Source organism: Trachurus japonicus, chromosome 6 (genome assembly GCF_045865225.1).
Source record: "Trachurus japonicus isolate A0001 chromosome 6, Traja_1.0".
Taxonomy (NCBI): domain Eukaryota; kingdom Metazoa; phylum Chordata; class Actinopteri; order Carangiformes; family Carangidae; genus Trachurus; species Trachurus japonicus.
This window is the reverse complement of record NC_140912.1, coordinates 17,636,705-17,657,067: the sequence shown is the minus strand read 5'-3', so window position 1 is coordinate 17,657,067 and position 20,363 is coordinate 17,636,705. Positions and strand designations below refer to the sequence as shown.

Sequence of the window (20,363 nt, the reverse complement as noted above, 5' to 3'; positions counted from 1 at the left end):
TGTTTATAAAACCACACAACACTCCATTTTCACTAGTGGAAAGTTTCTTTCTATCCACATTATCAAAACAAAACAAAATAAAAAGATACACACACTACAATGCTTCTTAAAATTTCACCAAGAAAGCTTCCGCAAACCCAGTGATGAGGCCTAAACATATGAAAACACTGGGAGGTGCCTAAATGAAAGACTAAGTCACATTATTCACCACGTTGAATCTCATTTGTGAGTGTTTTATATTCTCGCTGCTTTCTGCACATTAGGGGGAATCCCCTGCAATACCAAGAATGTATTGCAGGGGGAGGGAGAGCCCATTTTGGTGAGCGAGTTCATTTCATTTCATTTTTGGAGCGGAGTTGATATCAACATTTAACTGTCCTCCCTCTAATAAGAGTACGCCCAGGTGCAAACTCCAGCCATGGCAGCAAATAAGATGGAGGCAAAAACATTCTACAAATGTACGTAAATTAACAGTCTTTACTCTTAGAGTATAATTTAGTCAAACTGTTGACATGTGCAAACACAAGGGTTTGATTAATTGCGAAAGATCTTCTGTTGTCCGGGGACAAAGAAGTTTAAATTGAGTGGCTGTGAAATTATTTCACCTATGTTTTTTTCTTTTTAAACCAGGTATTTCTCCCCACGTTTTCACTGTTGCTCTTTGTGACCAACAGAGAAAAACACTCCTTTTCTGACCGTGTCTCGATGAGTGAAGTGACTTTACACACTCACAAAATGAGATTCAGCCCATACCTGATACTTATGTGCAATCTGATATTCACTCCATGGCTGGCTGTTTTATATTCTCTGCCTGCTCTTACAGCCTCATCTCCATCACATTACTATTCCCCCGTTTCCTTGTCACTGACATTCTTTATCCCTTTCCAGTTTTTCCACCAAACCTGACAGGTTTTTTTTTTAATCATAATCATCTCTTAGGACTCACATTATTAAAACACTCTGACAACAAAACACTGCATTTCTCAGACTGATGGATAAAGCTGTTATTACAGGCCTCTCTGATCCTGCAAGAGGGGTAATAACAAAGGCGGATTCATCTATTCAAGGACAATGGATGTATGAAGGCTGTAATTAATTATAGATATTTCATAAAAACAATGAGTTACATGAGCTCATGATTTGGGGTTTTAGATAAAAGGGGCATTTAATTATTAATTTTTTTTCTAAGTTTAGTGGCATAGGTACAAAAAAACATGCACCGCCACTCTGTTGCTGTTTGGGTGTATAACTCTCAGCTACATATCACTCACTCTCCTTAGTGCCCACATTGTCCAAATATTTATCACTACTTCTGTAGGCTTTCCAGTATGTCCTCAATTTTATCCATGTTGGACGATGTAGATATTGACGCCTGCAACTGATTCTGTAAGCTGCTCTGTATCTGTGTCTGTAGATTGGTCTGCATTGGAGTCGGCAGACTTGTTTCTATAGTTGCCTGTAAACTGGACTGCAGAGCCGTCTGTGTGTTTGTCTGCATCGCGTTCTGCAGGGTGGTCTGGATGGCGTTCTCTAAGCTGGACTGCATCTGCGCCTGGAGGCTGTTCTGCAAGCTGCTGTGCATGGCGGCCGGCATCGGAGAGGCAGCCTGGTCCAACAGAGGCTGCATGTGACTGGAGTTCTGGGCCTGGCTCTGAGCTGGCAGAGTGGGTCCAGAGGAATTTAGCAGCTGGGGAGAGTCTGAAAAGGCACAGAAAAATTGTAATAATCACTATAATCAAACAGCAGGTAAACAGCATAATTGTGGCATAAAGGACTGGTTCAGTTGCTGTTGAGGAAAACAGGGTAGAGAAGCCCAAAATCATCTTACCGTTCTGGATGCCAAACACAAACAGGTTGGCCTGTCCCTGTGGAGCCACATTCCCACCCACGGCTGTCTGGAAAAGTTGCTCTGGGGGCTGCTGGCCAGGGTTGGCAACAACACCCACGCCGCCTTGAACCACAAAGATGGTCGTGCCAGGGGCTGGAGCCTGATTGTTCAGCTCCTGTGAGCCAATGGTGCTCTGCAGGCCAGACAGAGACGTCTGTGGCAGGAACAGCTCCACAGGTTGACTGCTCGGGACGCTGCTGGAGCTCGGGCCCACTTGCATTGGCTGCTGCTCCTGGAACAGGCTCTGCTGTTGGTTCTCGGTGGATGTGGGGTTGCTGCCTGAGGAGCTCTGGTCTTGAAAGGACATGGGCTCTGCTGGGTCTGGCTGAGGGATCCCAACGCTGATGCTCCCTATAGGCGAAGGCCCCTGGGGCTGGGTGCTAAAGAGAATAGTTGGGGGCATAGCCTGGGGGTTAAGGTCTGTCGTGCAAAGGAGCAGGCCTGTCTGCTGGGGTTGGGAGAGCTGGCTCTGGGAGACGGGGTTGGCCTGCGAGTGGTTTGGGATGCTTTGAAACAAGGAGCCCTGCTGGCCCATCGGAAGCTGCGGCGGCTGCTGTTGGTTCTGCTGTGCGGACTGCTGCTGCTCCATGGGGGTGCTCTGCTGCTGCATCTGGGACAGCTGAGCTTGGGGCTGGTTCTGAAACATGGCAACGGGCTGGGGTTGGCTGGTAGACGTCTCCATGGAGGAGATGAACGCCAGCTGCTGTTGCTGCTGTTGCTGGGGCTGAGGGTTTGGGGACAGGTAGAGGGTCGACCCGGGGGACTGCTGCTCCGAGTTGAGGCCGCCACCGGTCAGGACCGTGAGCGTATTCTGGAGCAGGGCAGCCTGGACCTGCTGCTGCTGAGAGCCCTGGGTCTCAGCGAGGGGCCGGGGTGATTGGAAAAGCTGCTGTGGGGGCGACGTGTGCGACGGAGGCTGTGTCGGGAAGCTGGTCTGGATGGTGAGCAGCTCTCCGGCCTGCTGAAGCAGCGACACTGGCTGCTGCACCTGCGTGGTGGAGTGGATCTGAGGCTGCAGCAGCTCGGCCTGAAGTTGCTGCTGCAAATTCTCTAAGACCTGCTGCTCCTGTAGTTGTTGCTGTTGTTGTTGTTGTAGGTTGCTCAGAGCTTGATTTTGCTGCTGCTGTTGCTGCTGCTGTTGTTGTAGCTGATGTTGTTGCTGTAAGTTGCTAAGCATTTGATTCTGTTGTTGCTGATCCTGAAGCTGGATGTTGTTCAGGACTTGCTGTTGTTGATTTTGTTGCAGCTGTTGTTGCTGTTGTTGGATATTCTCCATGAGTTGCTGTTGCTGCTGCTGCAGTTGCTGTTGGTCTTGTGGTTGGAGTATTAGTTGCTGTGGGATCTGCATGTTGCCAAGGACCTGCTGTTGTTGTTGCTGAAGATGTTGCTGCTGTTGTTGGTGCTGAAGGTTATCTAGTATCTGCTGTTGTTGTTGCAGTTGTTGATGCTGTTGAAACTGTTGTATTTGTTGCTGCTGCTGCTGCTGCTGCTGTTGTTGCATTTGCTGTTGCTGTTGCATCTGTAGCTGCTGCTGTGTCGAGAGTGAATTATCCGTGGTCCCCAATCTAAGGCTGTTCATGTTCTCCTGGACGTGCTGCTGAAGAGAGTCTGCAGAGGGCGTGGGGCTGTAAAGCACAGAGTTGAGCTGCTGCTGGGCTACCGCTGCCTCCAACACCTGCTGGAGCGTGGTGTTACCTCCAGCCTGTAGCTCCCTTACTGCTCTCTCCAACTGCGCCACTCCTTCTTGGGGAAACAAGGGGACCTGTGACTGCTGTGACTGCGGCGGAGCAGGAGTTGCTATCTGGGGCATGGCCACAACTACAACGCCCCCACTATTGTTTGAATTCTCAGGAGGCAGGTTATCCTGAGGGTCTCTGAGGAATTGCTGAGGGACTTCTGGTGTCACAGGGGGGATTGTGGTGTCTCCCGGCACTGGGAAGGGGGCTGTGGGGGCAATGTCTTGCTTCTGCATAGTGCTGAGGGACTCTAGGCTCGGAAAGACAGGGGGCGCCTGGGGAAGCTCAACATCCTCAGGTTGCAGGGGCATTGGGCTCTGAAAAGACTCTCCTCCTGGATGAGGGCTGGAGCTGAGCTCCAGAGTCTGCTGCACTGAGACAAGAGGGTCTGGGGATGTCTGGAAGAGGAGAGGAAACAATAATCTTACCAACTGAATTCCTGAGATATATAGATATTTCTCTTTCTTTAGAATAACATGCATATTACCTTAAAAACATCTGTGGGAGGTGGATTGCTGGACACTTCCATCGGTGTGTCCTCTTGCCGTTTGGAAGGCTGACCAGAGCAGTCGGTTCGCTCAGAGGACATAGATTTCATCTGGCCATCAAATATACAAGTCTTGACCAGAGAGGGTCCCTCTGTTTTTATTGTCCGGGCATTGGAGTTATCAGCTGAGGGTAAGAGTGGAAACACAATACATTCAGATTTATAATATATTACCCTGTGACTGGACTGTGATACAAGTTTCCATGATGAGCCAGGAGTGAATTTTGATTTAAATAAATCTGCTCTAACTGGAAACATCAAGATGTTACAGACAATATATTGACAAAACAATTAGCATTTTCCTAATAAGAAAATATGGTTAACATTATCATGTTAGCCATAATCATAAAGCTTATCAATACCTTTACAAGGTAACCCACAAGAGCCCTGTAATACTAAAGTGATTATCTCCATGTGGTCTGAAAATGATCATCTAGGCAAGGATCCCTAAACTGACACAAATTAGACCACAGACCCCCATTGGACAAGATTTTGAAACAAACATCAGAAATACTAAAATATTTGTTCTAAGACTGAATAATGTTACTTTCTCAGTCAATGTACGTTCAAATTAGGACCAATGGAGTGAATTTCTGGAACATTTTTTGAGAAATTTCTGGGAAAAGATGTAATATTTCTGAAAAAAAAAAGTCATAGAATTTTTTGAAAAAAATTGTAAAATTTAGGGGAAAAGTTGGGGACCCCCTTGAGCCCCCTCAAGGACCCCTGGGGATCCCCGGACCCGACTTTGAGAACCACTGATCTAGGCAACCTGGAGCTAGTGACTGCACCTGGGTCTGGAGTGTAGGTGAAGGGCTGGGCGTCGTGTGATCTACCAGCGTTGGTCATCACAAAGATTCCCACAGAAACAGGAGAAGTGATTGACTGGTTGTGAAACGGAGGAACTGTCACGATCAAATGGTTCTGAAAAACAGCGGATATCGAAAAGGTCAATGAAAGTTGGCACGTCTGACACAACATCTTATTATTTAAGCAGAAACACAAGAGTATACAAAAGCCTCTGTTGCATTTACCTGATGGAAAAGGTCCATGTCAATCTTTGCCTCGGCTTGCCAGGAATTATCATCTACAAATATAACCAAAAAAATAGGTTTTTATTCTTCCGTCCACCAGGAGTTTTAAATGCAGAAACCTGTATCCTCATAAATATCAAAGACAACGCCAGCAACACCAAGACAGCTACAGTACCTGCAATGTTCTCCTGAAAAATAACTTTGGTTCCTTTGAGGAAGTTCTTTCCAATGATAAATACTTCCTCTCCTCCTCTCACGGAGCAGGTCTGTAGACTCTTCTTCAGGATCTCTGGCACTCCTGCTGGCTGGGCTGAAGAACGACAGAAGAGTGGAACAATCAAAACTCACATGACATCTGGGTTAGTGTTTGCCAGAGGGCACGGAGAACGCCCTGAAACAAAAGGAAGCAGGGTTGTGCAGTCTGACCCAACCATAGCTGAGCTCTGCGGCCACCACACCAAATGTGATGCGTGATAAAAGCTAAAACAACACACCACACTGGAAACGCACGCATTTCAATTCCCCAGCATTTATCCTCACGGAGCCTGGTGATAGCTGCTTCCTTTGTAGCTCTGACCTGTTTTTCAGTTCATGTTGGGACTGAACTACTTACTGCAGAGGATGGGTGATGAGGGGACCTGCAGAGTGAGGGCAGAGCCATCAGGTTGGGGGATGTTGACTCTAAAAGCCAGTCTGGCACGGGTGCTCTTCTTCTTGGATCCTGCTACACCAATACGGGCCTCCACGTCTGCATTACGTAGCTTTAAAATTCCTACACAGTCCACCCTGTAGAAGCAGGCACACGGTTTACAGTACAGAACAGAACAAGCACACAGTGTACTACTTTAACATTCACTCAGCATTAATATTGACTAATCCCACATCAACCAGTAGGAAATAACATCTTACGCGAGTGTCATGTCACTGCTGGGCTCCAGAGGGATCTCAATAACAGTGGTGCCCTCGATGTCCACCTCCTTGCAGGCGGTAGTGTTGCGTCCTGTCACTCTGCACGCCTGGTAGAAACCGTGAGGCTTCACTCTGCCTGCGTCATTAGCGACAAAGACCTGCAGCACCACGGGCTCAGTCACACCTTCCAACTGGGAACAAAAACAGAAAACTGTGTAAATAACCCGACCTTCACTGATAATAGAAAACATAACACTATTAAATATAAAAAATGTTTTTGGTAACACTTTATTTGATGCCTATCTCTATAACGCATTATAACCATACTTATGAGTCATAATGCAGTTATAACACTGTATAACTATAGTTATAAACACTCACATGCCCACATCGATAAGGCATTATAAATATAGTTATAATGTGTTATAATTGGCTTATAAATATGTATAACTGTCATTATAAACACTCTTAAATTATCAAAAGTCTTTATAACAATAAGCATAACACATCATAGAGCATTTCATAATGGCTTATAAGGTCAATGCTCTATAATGTGTTATACTTATTGTTATAAAGCCTTATGATAGTTTATGAGTGTTTATAATGATAGTTATATATGTTTATAAGCCAATTATAACACATTATAACTATATTTATAATACATTATCGATGTGGACATTGTCAGCGAGTTACTAACAATTATAACGTATTATAATACCTGACCTTATAAGTCACAATAAAATGCTTTATAGTGTGTTATGATTATTGTTAACGCATTATGATCATTTATGAGTGTTTGTAACTATAGTTATACAGTGCTAGAACTGCATTATAACTCATTATACGTATGGTTATAATGCATTATAGAGATAGGTGTCAAATAAAGTGTTACCATGTTAACACAAGCGCAAAATGCATCAAATGTGATGGTTCTCTTATTGAAGAATCCTTGTCAAGCAACATGAATACACAAAGTGCGTACTGAAGAGTGTGATGCTTTATGTGGATGCTTTCTGTGGTTATCAGAAAAAGCCTGTGTGAGCCCACAGAAGTGTACAAAGGTAATACAATGCAGGTAGGGAAAGTTTCAATTATATCACAAAAGAAGCACATTTGTTCAAAGCTAGACTTGTTATCACAGAACACGTGAGCTGATGTTGAGTGCTTCATACTTTATACACCATGACAACTGGGAGCAGCTTCAGTGGAGTAGTGGAGGGTTTGGTGCCTAATTAATGAATGAGCACAGTGGCTGTTCCTTCATTTCCCTGCCCAGTTAAGTTAAGAAAACTAGGTCTTTTGTTGAATACAGAATGTGGCAGGTTAGCCATTGTAAAATTACGCTTTTGAAGTCAATGGCTGTGGGCAGTGGTTAGAGTGAATGCTTCTGATGTGTCTGTACTGGCGTTCTCATGTGGTGCACAGTACTCCATGCTCCGTGTCCTGTGTGTCTCTGGCCTTATTCAGTCGTTTCCAACTTAGGTGTTAATATTTTTCCTGTGTCAAGGAAGAGCCGTTGGCCTTCTGTGTCAAACCTTGACAGTGGGGAATCCCTGCTGTGTGCGGTCTTTGACAGAGCCGCGGCTGCCCTCGGTCAGATAGCGAGCTCTGTGCTGGGTCTCTGGCTGCACCAGGATCTTTAGCTCCTTCCCGTCGCTCTTCTGGGGGAACTGAGCGGACAGTGACCCATTCTTTGTTGCGGTCCCTGACTCAAGAGAGCTGCAGAGCAACAAAAAAAAGGAAACAAATCACATGATGGATTCCATTAATATGACTTTTCTAAATTCAAATACCCAAGATATTAAATTAAATGAGCTTTCACTGTTTCCACTGTTTTCCTATGGAGGGACAGAGGTAGTCTTATGTTTCTATGCTACCACAATGTGCATGGGACAAGGGTCAGCGCACCTGGACATGGCACTGCTCTTGTCTGTGCCAAGCTGGGATAGGACAAAGTGAGGGGCTTTGGCGCTGTCAGCATCGAACACATCCATGCTGTCCTCGGGGGGAGCAGGCTTGGGGCCTGGCCGCTGGCGGGGCGTGCGTTTTCTAGATTTGCGCGGCACCTCTGTGTTGTCATTGTAGGAGATGGAACTGATCAAGCTGAAGTTGGAGACGGAGTCGTCGGCCCACATGCTGCTGCTATGCTCCGAGTCTGGGCCGGCTGGACCGGACGCGGCTGGCTCCTCTTGGCAAGACATCTGGCTGTCGTCAAATAGGTCCTCAGGTGGCGGGGATATGCTCAACACAGGCCTCCGTTTTGATGGGGTGTTCTGAGGCTGCTGGACTCCTAGCCCTGACAACACTCCTGACCCTATGTCTCCTGCTGCAGTGTTTGCTCCACTGTTGTTGCTTCTGCTGGGGGCAGATACAGCACCCTCCATACCTTGCATCTCTGAAGCTCCGGCTCCATCCCCTCCAGCGGAGTGGAGATGCGGGGGAACCTTGAGATGGTCCGAGGATGAGGTAGAGGGGCCAGTGGACGAGACTCCAGTGGCCAGGGAGGAAGAGGCAGAGGGGCTGGAGGTGGAAGAGGTGGCATCTGCGGTAGTATATACAGATAAACAAGTTAGTACAGCTGTCCAGCACATTGCAGGCTAGCAGTCCCATTCAAGCAGCTGAATTTGTGCATAATTTGTATTGATTTCCCCTCTTCCCAACTCTAATTTCAACAGTCTGTTGTGGGTTATATGCTCTCACTGTGCATGCGAGAGCTGTCAAGCATTGATCAAATATTCTGAAGTTAAAGTTGAGAAGGGTACTATAGGTCCCACAATGTTTTGATTCCTACAAAACCTTTCTCAATATAAATCAATGTGACAAAACTGGCATGCTTTGTTTACAAAAACAAAAGCAAGCTACAAATTGTTACATACACATTGCCAGAAGAAGAAAAAAAAAACATAACAAAATCTGGTCAAAATTTCTTTGTACAGCCAAATTTGCAAGCTGGTAATGTGGCGCCAAATTAAATTTGCCAGGGTTGCCAGGGTTACAGTACAGTTTGTGCAATGTGCATTCAGTAGTAAACAGTAGTTTGCGCATGCCAATTGGAAGATTTGGTTGGGACTGAGCGTAGCCATGGAGACAGAATAAACAAGCCTCTGACCTATGGAGCAGTGAACTGCAGACCATTTTATATGCAGACACTCCCTGCCTCAGAGGGAACTTCCTGCAATAAAAACGAGACAGCCAATGAGCAACAAGAGAGCTGATCATTCAAGACTCAACTTCTGTCAATCAGTAAATTGGATGAGTTAATATACTGAACGAAGGAGTAACTTTTGAAGTTGATCATTTATAGACATTTTGAAGCACGTGTATTTGGTTAATGATGATCTTAAGGACATTACAGTAGTCATGCTTTTGATCAGCACTGCTTAGGGCCAGCTGGGTCAGACAGGATAGTGAAAAGGTAGCATTAACAAAAGCGCTCTCTCCAACATGATTGTGGACCAGTTAGTTTGCTCTTTAGATGAGGACTACAATCCTTCCCAGTTACAGCTGATGTTGACTGCCCTGAACCATGATCCAAGATCAGACCATATTCCTTTGCTTGACTAAGTGAAATTGAAAAGAAAATCCATTGTCTGCCAGGGGCAACTTCACTGTTTCATAAAGAGACAGAACCTTCATAATATGGGAAAGGTCAGCTGCTTTCAAACGTGGGAGTAGCTGCATTTAGCTGCAAAGCTCAAAATGTTTGAAACCTTGGGAAATTTTCACATGATCCTCTGTTGTATGTATGAGGGCGTATAAGATTAAGTGTGAACGTGCGTAGGCTGTTTCTGCTTTAGGCACTTGTTGAGGGATTTCAGAATAAAACCTAACCATACTATCGCCTTCAATCTATGGTGCTAATACACAGACTCTGAAAACACAATACAATGGTATAACAAAAGAGATGCCTGAGATGACTGCTGAAGCCAAAGGAAAGAACAAGGTTACACTGCATTTGTTTGTTTTTTTGCATTCGTTTCTGTGTGTATGGACCACTCAAAGACATTTTACAACTGCCTTAAAAGCCATGTGGCAAAAAAACAAAACATTGAGCACAAGCATCACAGGGTAAAGTGCTTCTGAAAAAATGAGTGAAATGAGAAAAAACAAGCTATGTTAGCATGCTGTTAATGCAAACTCAACATTTCTTGTAGCTGTTATTCAGAGTAAAGCTTTCCAGGAAAAAAAAAAACATACCGTGTACAACATTTACTCCAAATACGCCACTGAGATTTTTAGTTTATAGTCTGCCACTAGCATTGGATAGTTACAGTACATATTAATTGATTTTAGGAACAGTTTTAAAACTTTAATCACCAATTGTCATCATATTTTTTTGAGTCAATCCATTTTATTAGGTAAAATGGGCCAGTGAAGAGCTGCAGACATTTATTACAGATGCACTGTGAATGAATATTTAAGCCTCCATACACAGTGATGTGAATAATGCCTCTTCCCATGGTGCTGCTATGTTAATCACACAAACATCTAAAATACCCCTCAGGGTCTCCTAACACTGAGCCTTTCAAACAAACTATCATACAGATCTTTGGGACCAATAAAAACAGTGGCAACAGATAATTCCCAACTGGTCGGTTCTGTAATACTGGAACTAATGACTGACAATCACAAAATATATTAAAATACAGCTAACTGTGAAAAGTTGCTCTTCCCCATGCCTTTATCTGGTACTACTGCTGCTTAATGGACACACTAGTGAACCCTAATGACTACCAGCAGTATTAAAATAGATTTGCTGAAATAAAAAATAATATACTATCCATCCAATACAGTCTCATAGAGTCACTAAGATGAATTGTCTCAGAAACTGGTGAAAGGGTGATGTTGCCCCCAGACAATTGATACAAGGCCGTATTAGTTTCTTCACCCCTACTGACTTGGGGAATAGTTTGGCAAGGGGACACTGATCCCAGATCATGGTTTTTAATGGCTGAGCAGGTAGCTCACCTGAAGCCAAGGCTGCAGAGGGAGGAGGTCCTGCCTCTCCCCCACTCTTCTGGCTCATGGTGGGTGGGTCGGTCTGGGCGGTCGACGGCTGGAGCTGGAGCTCTTTAGGGAGGAGGTCATATACTGACTCTGCCATAAAGGATGAGCAGGAGAAGATATGTTAGGTTCTGAAAAACACAAGTCAGATTGTTTATTTACTAGACAAAGTATCTAGCACACGTAGCAGAAATGTTCAGACAGTAATTGTGTCTTAACAAAAAGTTCTCACAAGTTAAACACTAAATGATTTATCATGCACAAAACCTCCCATATCAAACAGGGTTCTTTGCCAGGCATGCGCTTGGCCTGGAGACTGAGGCTAATGGATAAGTGTCTTAAGATGCAGCACCACTAATGACTAATTACTAAACACTGGCTCCAAAATTTCCAGACTGCATTGCACTTAACTAATTTAACTCAACAAAAGACCTAACTTCTTTTTAAATACAGCCGATGCATCTTCTCCGCAAAATGTTATTGTGTGAATAATTAACTGCACTTGCGTGAGCGTAACAGTAAACAAAACTACTGCTGTGCCTCACTCAGATTGGTTGTCATTTCCTTGTTCCCTTTTCAAAAGAATAAGTGGAAGCAAACCTTGGTCTCATGATCACAATTTCTCCTGCATCTACAAAAACCTCTGCTGTCAACACTAACACAACACAGAGTATCTTATGATGCTCTAAATTAGCCTGCGGGGTTTACTGTAATAAAACCTGCAGAGGCATTACTTGGTATTTGATGGTGTTTCCAAGTAGACTATAAGCAACCACTGCAGTTACACTGGCACAAACCACATTTCATGGCAGATGAACACATCATTAGGTAGTCTGGTTGCTAAGAAACAGGGACCTGTCACCACCCCGACATGGATATTTCAGCTGTGCATCGGTGGCACCCAGCATGTGTAGTAGTCATCTGATACACAGCTATGACTTAGCACCAGCAGAACGGTGAAGCTGACAAAGACACATGATCTCGCACTTTTGTGACGTCAACGATGCTGAGGGAGTGACAAGACAAAGTCCCCACAGTTCACACATGGAACTACACGCTACAACGGCTCACAAAGACAGACAGGCAGCCAGGCCAACCTTAAAATCCCTGTAATGGAGGTCCCGCTTCATGCTCTACTGCTTATCCAGAGCTAGTCTGTTTTAAATGAATAGTTTGCTCAAAATTACAGTGAAACGTGTCCATCCAGAGGGATGACCCTCCATCTGAGACTGTTGTGCTTTGTTCATGGTATGAAGAGAGGGGGTCTTTGTGCATGGGTGTATTACGGATTGACTGGCACCCCGACGTGACCTCAGTCTTGACTAATATACCCCTTTCACATAGATGCTTTCACACTGGGAATGTGTGTTCAACCTGCCTGTATCCCATTCATACATGGCGAATGTTCACATATGAACAACTGCCGTCACCATTCACAGACATGTGACATTACGCTACTTACTCCTGCCAAAACTGCTTTTATTATTATGTAGTTAAGATAATGGAAATGGTTATTGATTGGTCTGGACAACCTTAAAGCCAGCCAGGAGGGTCCCAAAGCCAGGTACAGTAGGACGACAGACTTTTCCAAGTGAACAACTCCATGGGTTGTGCATTAAAGACACATGCACCTATTTATGATGCCACCCGTAGGCAGAACAGTGTAGCCGAGTAGTTATAATCCATCAGAAACAAACTTCATAGATACACTAACACATCACTGACATGATAATGACAAGGGGCATCTATCGTATCTATTGCATCTAGTGTTATGTAAAATAAAAATAATGCTTGCCTGCCACAGTGAGTTTATCCCCTCAGTATTATCATATATAATATTTCATCTAATTATCTTAAAACCATAAAGGGTCATCATCAGTGCAGGCACAAGTCAGTGTTGCTCACTGCTCAGTAACTCCACTCAGTTTGAGTATGTAAATGCAGAGCCTGGATTTCACTCAGTGTTTTGAATTTAGTCATCACCCGACTGTCCAGGGACTGAACCATATGTAAAACAGTGTTTGTATAGTTTATACATTCAGTGACCACTTTAGGGCCACTAATACTCAGTGGGCCCTCCTCCCTTTGCTGTCAATACAGCGTCAGTTGTTCAAGGCATGAATTCCACGAGATGAGACGTTGGTGTTGACATGACGGCATTGCATCATTTCTGTAGATTAGTAATTTGCACATTCATGCTCAAAATTTCCAAAGAAGCTCTACTAAATTCAGATCTGGTGACGGGGGGAGACTGATAAAGTACACTGGTCATGATGACATCAGGTTAAGAGTTTTCCTTTGTGTCATTGCTGGACGTAGCCATTACAAGACGGTCATTTGTGAACATAAAGAGATCCACATGAGCAACAGTGGCGCTCAGACCCCGATTGTTTGCTATCAGAGTGCCGACAAAACATTCAGCTCACCATTCACACCTTCACCACCGGTGTGGACATGTGGCACAAGGCAGGTTGGCTGGATGGATTCATATTTTGACACCCGACCATCTGCGCCGTGTCCTCAGCAGAGACAGAGATTCATCAGACCATGCAACGTTTTTCTAATTTCCAATTTTGGTGAACTCACTGCAGCCTTCTTGGCAGGTGACAGGATAAAGGTCCTGGCCCGTATCTGAATAACTGAATCATTTGCATGAATAAACACATGTAATTGCATAGTGAGTTTACAAACTGTGGCATGGATGATGGTGGTGGAGAGAAAAATAAGTATTATCAAAAAGCAGAGATATGATGCACTTTTCATGGCTGAATCTAAATGCACATTAAAATAAATGAAACAAACCACTCATTTAGCCCATTGATTCAGTGTTTGTTTCTATGAGCTGTATTTGTATGTTGATAATAAAACATTAGTTAGTATTAAAGAACTAGGATGAAAGGCTCTGCCTCTCTCTCACTGTGAACAAGGGTAAACAAAAATCATGTGACGGCTTTCTGGTTTCAACTCATGATGCAAACTATTGTGTGCTGGATCAGTGACTGGCTGGACAAGCCTCAGATATCCATCACTCTGAAAACTGGGCTTTTCTGATTGCCATGCAATTGATCTGTGCATCTCTATAAGGCTTGGTTACACTCATTGTTTTGACACTGATACAAGTACAACATTGACTTCGGTATCAATATCAAAACAACACACATAATATACTTTATGTGCGCGAACTGTTTTTATAATATAAAGAAAAAGCATGCTCATATTCATGTCCCTATTTTCATCAAACAACTGTACCTACAATTGACAGGAGGCCAAGTAATCAAGAAGAATCTGACTTTAAGTGTTTGTTGTCCACATGTAGTATCTGACGTTGTGGACACAAAGCTTTATTCATCAACGCCATCACTGAAGTCCCTTCATTACACAGAGGTGCTGTCCTTAATGTAACTATACATCCTTCCAAACACAGCCATCAAACACATCACATGAATCTTTAGTTCTGCTGGAGGAATTGCCTTGCAGTTAACCACATAATCATTTTAATCAAACTGTTACACTAACTGTGTTCTTGACAAAGGGGAGCTTCAGAATGAGTTACTTCACAGGAGGAAACTTTAGGCCAATCGTGACTCAGATAATCCTCAGATGAAAGGGAAAAGAAGTTCAGAATTTCCTCTGTGCCCCACTGGACACTGATAATGTTGAGGAATGAATTTTGGTATTGGTCTTGATTTGTTTTTATAGAAGTCAGATGACATCTGTGCTAGTTTATATGCCTGTCAGAGTATGCCTGAAAAAAGTAAGCTGCACCACACTCGCCTGCCAGGGGGTGGACTGACTTTAACCTACACTTTGAACAATTAAATTACCTCATCTCATAGTTATGCGCTGCTCACATTACACATGCTTTAAAGGTTTTGCCAAATGGCAAGGCCACCAGTCCATTTTTATTCATTGCAGCTGGCTTAGAACTAAGACGGGGGATGACAGATGAATAGACAATTCATAAGGGCTATGTTTTTGTTGCAAATGAAAAAATATGCAGACCAAGAATGTATTTCAGTGCCCAACAATGGCTGCTTTAATTACACTCTTGAACACATAACGATATGCTCAAGCCAGGGTACTGACAAAAGAGCCACTCACTACACTCAAACCACAAAGAATGCCATTTTGGCTATTTGCACCAGCTCTGTTTACCTTGAAATGTAATGGCAAGGAAACGCTGGATATTGTATCTGAGGTGGCTGCATAATTGGTTAGATGGATAAATGAGAGCAATAGTAAACGATTAGATGTATTTAAATCTATTTTTAACCGTTCCAAAATGTTTTTAGTCGTTAACCTGGCCTGAATTCAACCATTGTTAGAGTTTACAAAGATGCAGTGAATTAACAAACACAAAGAGACACAAGCATGTGCATTAAAGTTATGAGACAGCAAGCTTTCAAATGATTATTTCCAGGGAGAACGTTCATTTCTTCTCATATGTCTCAGGTGACTGACAGTAAATGGAGCCTAATGGATGCGTCTACACTCTGTTCAGGAACAATTTAATATAAATAGAACTTAACAAAGCTAAATTATGATTTCTTATCTAATCAATGACCATGCTGATTTCAAGTCGTCCATAATGTACAAAAATAAATGTCAGACAACAAATGGCTTGTGCTGGAGCTATGAGAATAGAACTAAAGCTGCTACGGTATCAGTCTAGCTATTCAGCTAGTTTTGGTTTTGTTTATTCAATTCTTTAAGTTCCCATCCTCTTGTTATAGTGGAAAAACTACATCAATTCACAGTAGCACCACGTTCTCTGGATAGTCCACACACTGCATTGTGAGCAATGTTGTCACTACCTTCTACCAAATGATCCCCAGGAAAAATACTCACATTGTAAAACATCCATTTAACACTTCTTGCCATTTTATGGTAGAACCAAATCTATACAGAGCTGTAATGAATGCCCTGTGCGTCAGTCTCACACTTTGGAAATCTAATCGCTCACTGATGCTGCAGCTCGAGCTTCTCACACTGATAAGTTGATGGAGTATTTTTTCCCCCCTCTCACTAAGACTAAACTGTCTTTCTGGATTTTTCAATCCATCTAAATGAAAACACTTGAAACAGAAGCTTGATAAGACACACAAGCTGTGCAGAGATAAAATATTTCAGCAATATTATCACATTAAAGATTTCCACTTGAAGTTAGAGGGAAGAAGTACTGATGAGGCCAAAGAGATAACCCTTCAGCATGTGAGAAAGAAGCAGCACGCAATTTCTGTCTGCCTGATTTGGCATCTTTGTGTTGTTTTAATAAATCATTATGATAATAAAACAAACCAGACATCTTCTAATGAATGTCAGTAGTTAAACTTCTGTTATTATGGACTAGTAAAAGTATGACAATAATAACATTAGATGCATTACGAATGATTTTTGTAATGAAAATGTAATCAAAACTTTATGTAATCATGAAGCTGGCAGCTTGTAAAGGTGTTTATAATTTCCTGTGTCTGTCCTGGCTATATGTATATATTATTTGACTACTTTGTACTTAAAGCCCTTTGTCGTTCATAATGAATCAACGTTAACATTAAATCACTGCCTTTTGGGTCACTCTAAGAGTTGTGAGACAAAGCAAGTCCTTCCTGGTGCTTCCCTGAGCCAAACTGGGCAAATAAGGTCTCTTGCCTTTGCTAAAAGACGTGACTGGCACAGGTTATTTCCCACTTTAAAAACATCAGGGACCGACGGTTCACTTGAGGTTCTACATTTGCTTCATTCTTGGCCAAAAGTTGACCAACTAAATGGTGCAGAGACAGTACTCGAGCAGGCCAAATGGCAACACGGCCAGCTGTCCCCTCTCTCACTTACAGTGTGATGTACATGTGGTCTCCGACTAGATCTTTGATGAGCGACTCAGCTACCTTGACCTCAACACAACACACACCCAATTACTGAGATATAAATAAACAGCCACCATGTGATACAGTGCAACCATATGGCAGGCTCAACTGAGTGTTTCAGGGTCACAGAGCAATGCTTTCTGCTGGCTCATGAGCACCCTATACATAACAGCCAGACAGATGTGAGTCCAGCAGGTCAGACAGCAGGCAGGTAAAAGATGCATTAGGCATTATTGCCAAACTATTAGCAATCAAAATATGGGCTCAAGCTTAGACCAGGAGGTAAAACAGGCAGAGGAGGAAGCTCTGTTTTCTAACAGCATCCATCAGGATGCAAAATGCATAAATCCACGCCTCTCAGGTTACATTACCTCTCTAATAGCAGTGCACGCCAACATACAGCATACAAGGCTTTCTCATGAATAAGCAATAACACGATAGCTGACGGTGTTGAGTCGGAGCTTAGGTTGGTTTCTTTACACATTAAGTTGATCCCCTTGTTAACAGAGAGCTAATTAACTTACAGACCGAGCCCCTGCGCTGAAAGCCAAAGGTACAAACCCATCAACCCAGCAGCTGACCACAACAGGAGTTAACCGTCTGGTTCCTCCACGATGCAGCAACACCCACCTAATAATAACATAACAGTTGCCTGACACGTGTCCAAAGCCTATTACAGATAGGATACATATTGTGCACTAGTAGGGCCGTCCAAGCAGCCAGGGCAGCACCATCCTCTGTGTGTCCTGACAGGGAGACTGAGCTCTGGGGCTTTGAAATGCCAACAACTGCATTCTTTCACTGGAACCAGAGAAATGTGAGGAGGATAACTCTGGCTCACTTCCACCCATAACACATAACACAAAACAACAGGGGTACTGTCACTCACTCTTGGAAACTAAACAAGGAGAATAACCAAAACTACACACGCGTTCAACTTTTTATTTATTTATCAGCCCCCTTTTTTCTTCTTGTGATACACAACCAACCACACACCCCTCTGCAGGGTCCTATACCAAGACATAAGTTACCTCTGAACAATGTGGCTGCAGAGCGACCTCACGTAGATGTGGCTAAAACACAGTGCTAGCAACCAGCCCACCACCACCACCACAATAATAACTAATAATAACACATTAATGTTGGTGTAATGCCACCGTTATAACCAGAGGGTCAGCCTTTCGTGCCATGCTCTGTCCTCACATGTGACATTGGCTCAGTTTAACCAGTCGGTCCAGGTAGTCGCCAGTGCAAAATGCAGCTAACTAACTCCTGGGCTAGCTCGGCTGGCTAACTGCAGAAAAGAGGCTAACCACCACCACAGCTAGCAGCTAGCAGCTTAACAAGACATTCATGTTATTACTTCCGTTCAAAACAAGGACATGACGGGCTAGTTTCATAACAGCAGCCTCGCTTTAGTCATTTCTTACCTTTAGAGTATAGAGATTTGGGGGAATTGAGGTCGAGATCCGAGCTAAGGAGGGATATAAAATCAGAGGGCATCGCAGCGCTTCATCGAGGGGAGGGGAAGCGGACACTCTTTAGAAGAAGAAACGAAGTCGGGCTGGCTGCCTTGGCCAATAAATATTGCGTTTTTTACAAGCGGAATGTTTAATTTACAGATTACAGCATCGAAACAGTCTTGATAAGGCGATAAAAATAAAACTTTCAATACCTAGAAGAGGAAAAAAACCGTTAACTAGCACGCCTCACGTTAGTGTGTATGTTTTTGCTGAGAGGACACACACATTTCGTGCCTACGTTGAGACGAACACACACATACACATACACATACACACACACACACACACACACACACACACACACACACACACACACACACACACACACACACACACACACACACACACTTGCCTACAGTTGGTCGGCCCACCTTCTGGCCCCGCCCCTTTCTGCTGCCCGGGCGCATGCGCAGTAGCGTGCACCCAGCTTCCATTAATACATCCACGGCCTCAACTATCACAGAAGAAAGTAATCTGGTTACAGTAGGCCTACACACACTGCTTGGTTTTTGATTGTTATTGGCATATCGTCACCATCCCCATCTAATATTTATGTTGTTTATGTCCTGAGTAAAATGGATAGACGTGACAGCAAAGCTGAATCAGTTTCAGCTGTCATGGAAAGACACACAGCCTCGGGTTCCCTCAGGATGGATTACAGAAACAGGCCAACCGTTTAAAAGTGTAGGGGCCCAAGAGGTCAGTCGTGGGTCTCACTCTCTATGTAGCTAAAGCCTCTATAAGAAGTGACAGTGACAGCTACTGTTTCTTGTTTGGAAGTCATAAAGCTTAAATAGACACAAATTGACCCTAGAGAGATGTAAAATGACCAAAATTAGACAGCCCAAAAGAAAAATGTTATTTGACAAAGTGACCAAAATGTAGCATGGGAAGATATAGGCTACAATGATTGCACAAACACCCAAAACCACCAATAAGACACAAACAACACAGTAGGTAGCTATTTCACTTTCCCCGTTTTGCTAGACTGCAGTGCAAACAGTGCATTATTATCTTAAGCTCTGTATCATTTGCACTGTTTGAAACATCTTCGGTCTTGTGACTATGCCATCATAATGACACCATCTAGATAACAGAAGACTGTGTTCATACGCTTTTCACTGAAAGGCAAAGTGAAGGAACTCCCAGAGTTTGTATGTGATAAGCAGAATGAAACGCATTTGAACAAGCGTCAAAGTCAGTGTACAGATCTGCATGCAAGTGTCTCATGTTTCACGTTTCCTTGGAGCTGAGTAGAGACCACCCTCGGTGTCCTTGAATCCAACCTGTTCACTTAAAGACACAGTTGAATCACCGTAAGCAAAGTGGCAGAAGTGGAGCTCAAATAAATTCAGAACAAAATAGTCAAGTGCCAACAGCTAATCTGAATAGCAGGCTATAAAGCAGAGATTGGATAAAATGTCTTTGTGTGTGTGGCCTTCACTTCTGCAACTTCCTGCTTTATGACCACATGGAAATTCAAATAATCAGACAGTGTCTAACTTTAAATGGCTGTAAATTTGGGTATATCAATTGTAACAAAAACATCAGCAGTTAGTCACAAATCACAAATCACCAATTCAGTTTGGTCAATTTGAGTACAAAAAATAAAAACTCCCACATATAGAAAAAAAGTATGTTTGTATAAAGATACAAGTTACTAAATTGATAGGCCTATTTGATGACAGACAATTTGTTTTATCCTAGTGGTATAAGTGTAACCAATAATGTTAATAATGACCCTGCTCTATATTCAACTGTCCCAGTGAGCCAGCAGAGTGTGACAGTGAGCAGATACCAGGTCCCTGAAACTGAAGCAGCTTTGAACTCAGTGATCATTTACTTCCTTCACGCCTTT

At 43.4% G+C, this 20,363-nt stretch overlaps 1 protein-coding gene across 4 annotated transcripts; it reads right to left on the bottom strand.

The window, feature by feature from the left end:
- Positions 1-2: 2 nt before the first annotated feature.
- On the bottom strand, positions 3-18,768 carry nfat5a (nuclear factor of activated T cells 5a). Of its 4 annotated transcripts, none has more exons than XM_085779465.1 (12): positions 18,413-18,768; positions 11,083-11,249; positions 8,023-8,656; positions 7,650-7,833; positions 6,115-6,305; positions 5,819-5,991; positions 5,381-5,515; positions 5,206-5,258; positions 4,963-5,095; positions 4,112-4,296; positions 1,829-4,022; positions 3-1,698 (listed from the first exon to the last, which is right to left on the bottom strand). In XM_085779465.1, exons 2-12 carry the CDS (start codon positions 11,216-11,218, stop codon positions 1,307-1,309), a joined length of 4,410 nt encoding a protein of 1,469 aa, XP_085635591.1. In that variant the 5' UTR covers positions 11,219-11,249; positions 18,413-18,768; the 3' UTR covers positions 3-1,306. The 4 variants fall into 4 exon arrangements, with proteins under 4 accessions (XP_085635591.1, XP_085635589.1, XP_085635593.1 ...); XM_085779463.1 differs by having other exon boundaries at positions 11,083-11,211; XM_085779467.1 differs by lacking the exon at positions 7,650-7,833 and adding an exon at positions 9,224-9,286 and having other exon boundaries at positions 8,501-8,656; positions 11,083-11,211; positions 18,413-18,438.
- Positions 18,769-20,363: the final 1,595 nt, after the last annotated feature.

What these genes read in the sequence shown, in the direction of transcription:
- nfat5a (XM_085779463.1), bottom strand. Translation starts at nt 18,485, where the DNA reads ATGCCCTCTGATTTTATATCCCTCCTTAGCTCGGATCTCGACCTCAAT. An exon ending in CAAATCTCTATACTCTAAAG is followed by an intron (nt 11,212 to 18,412) that starts GTAAGAAATGAC and finishes CCTTTATGGCAG; the next exon opens with AGTCAGTATATGACCTCCTC. An exon ending in TGTGTTTGGCATCCAGAACG is followed by an intron (nt 1,699 to 1,828) that starts GTAAGATGATTT and finishes GTGCCTTTTCAG; the next exon opens with ACTCTCCCCAGCTGCTAAAT.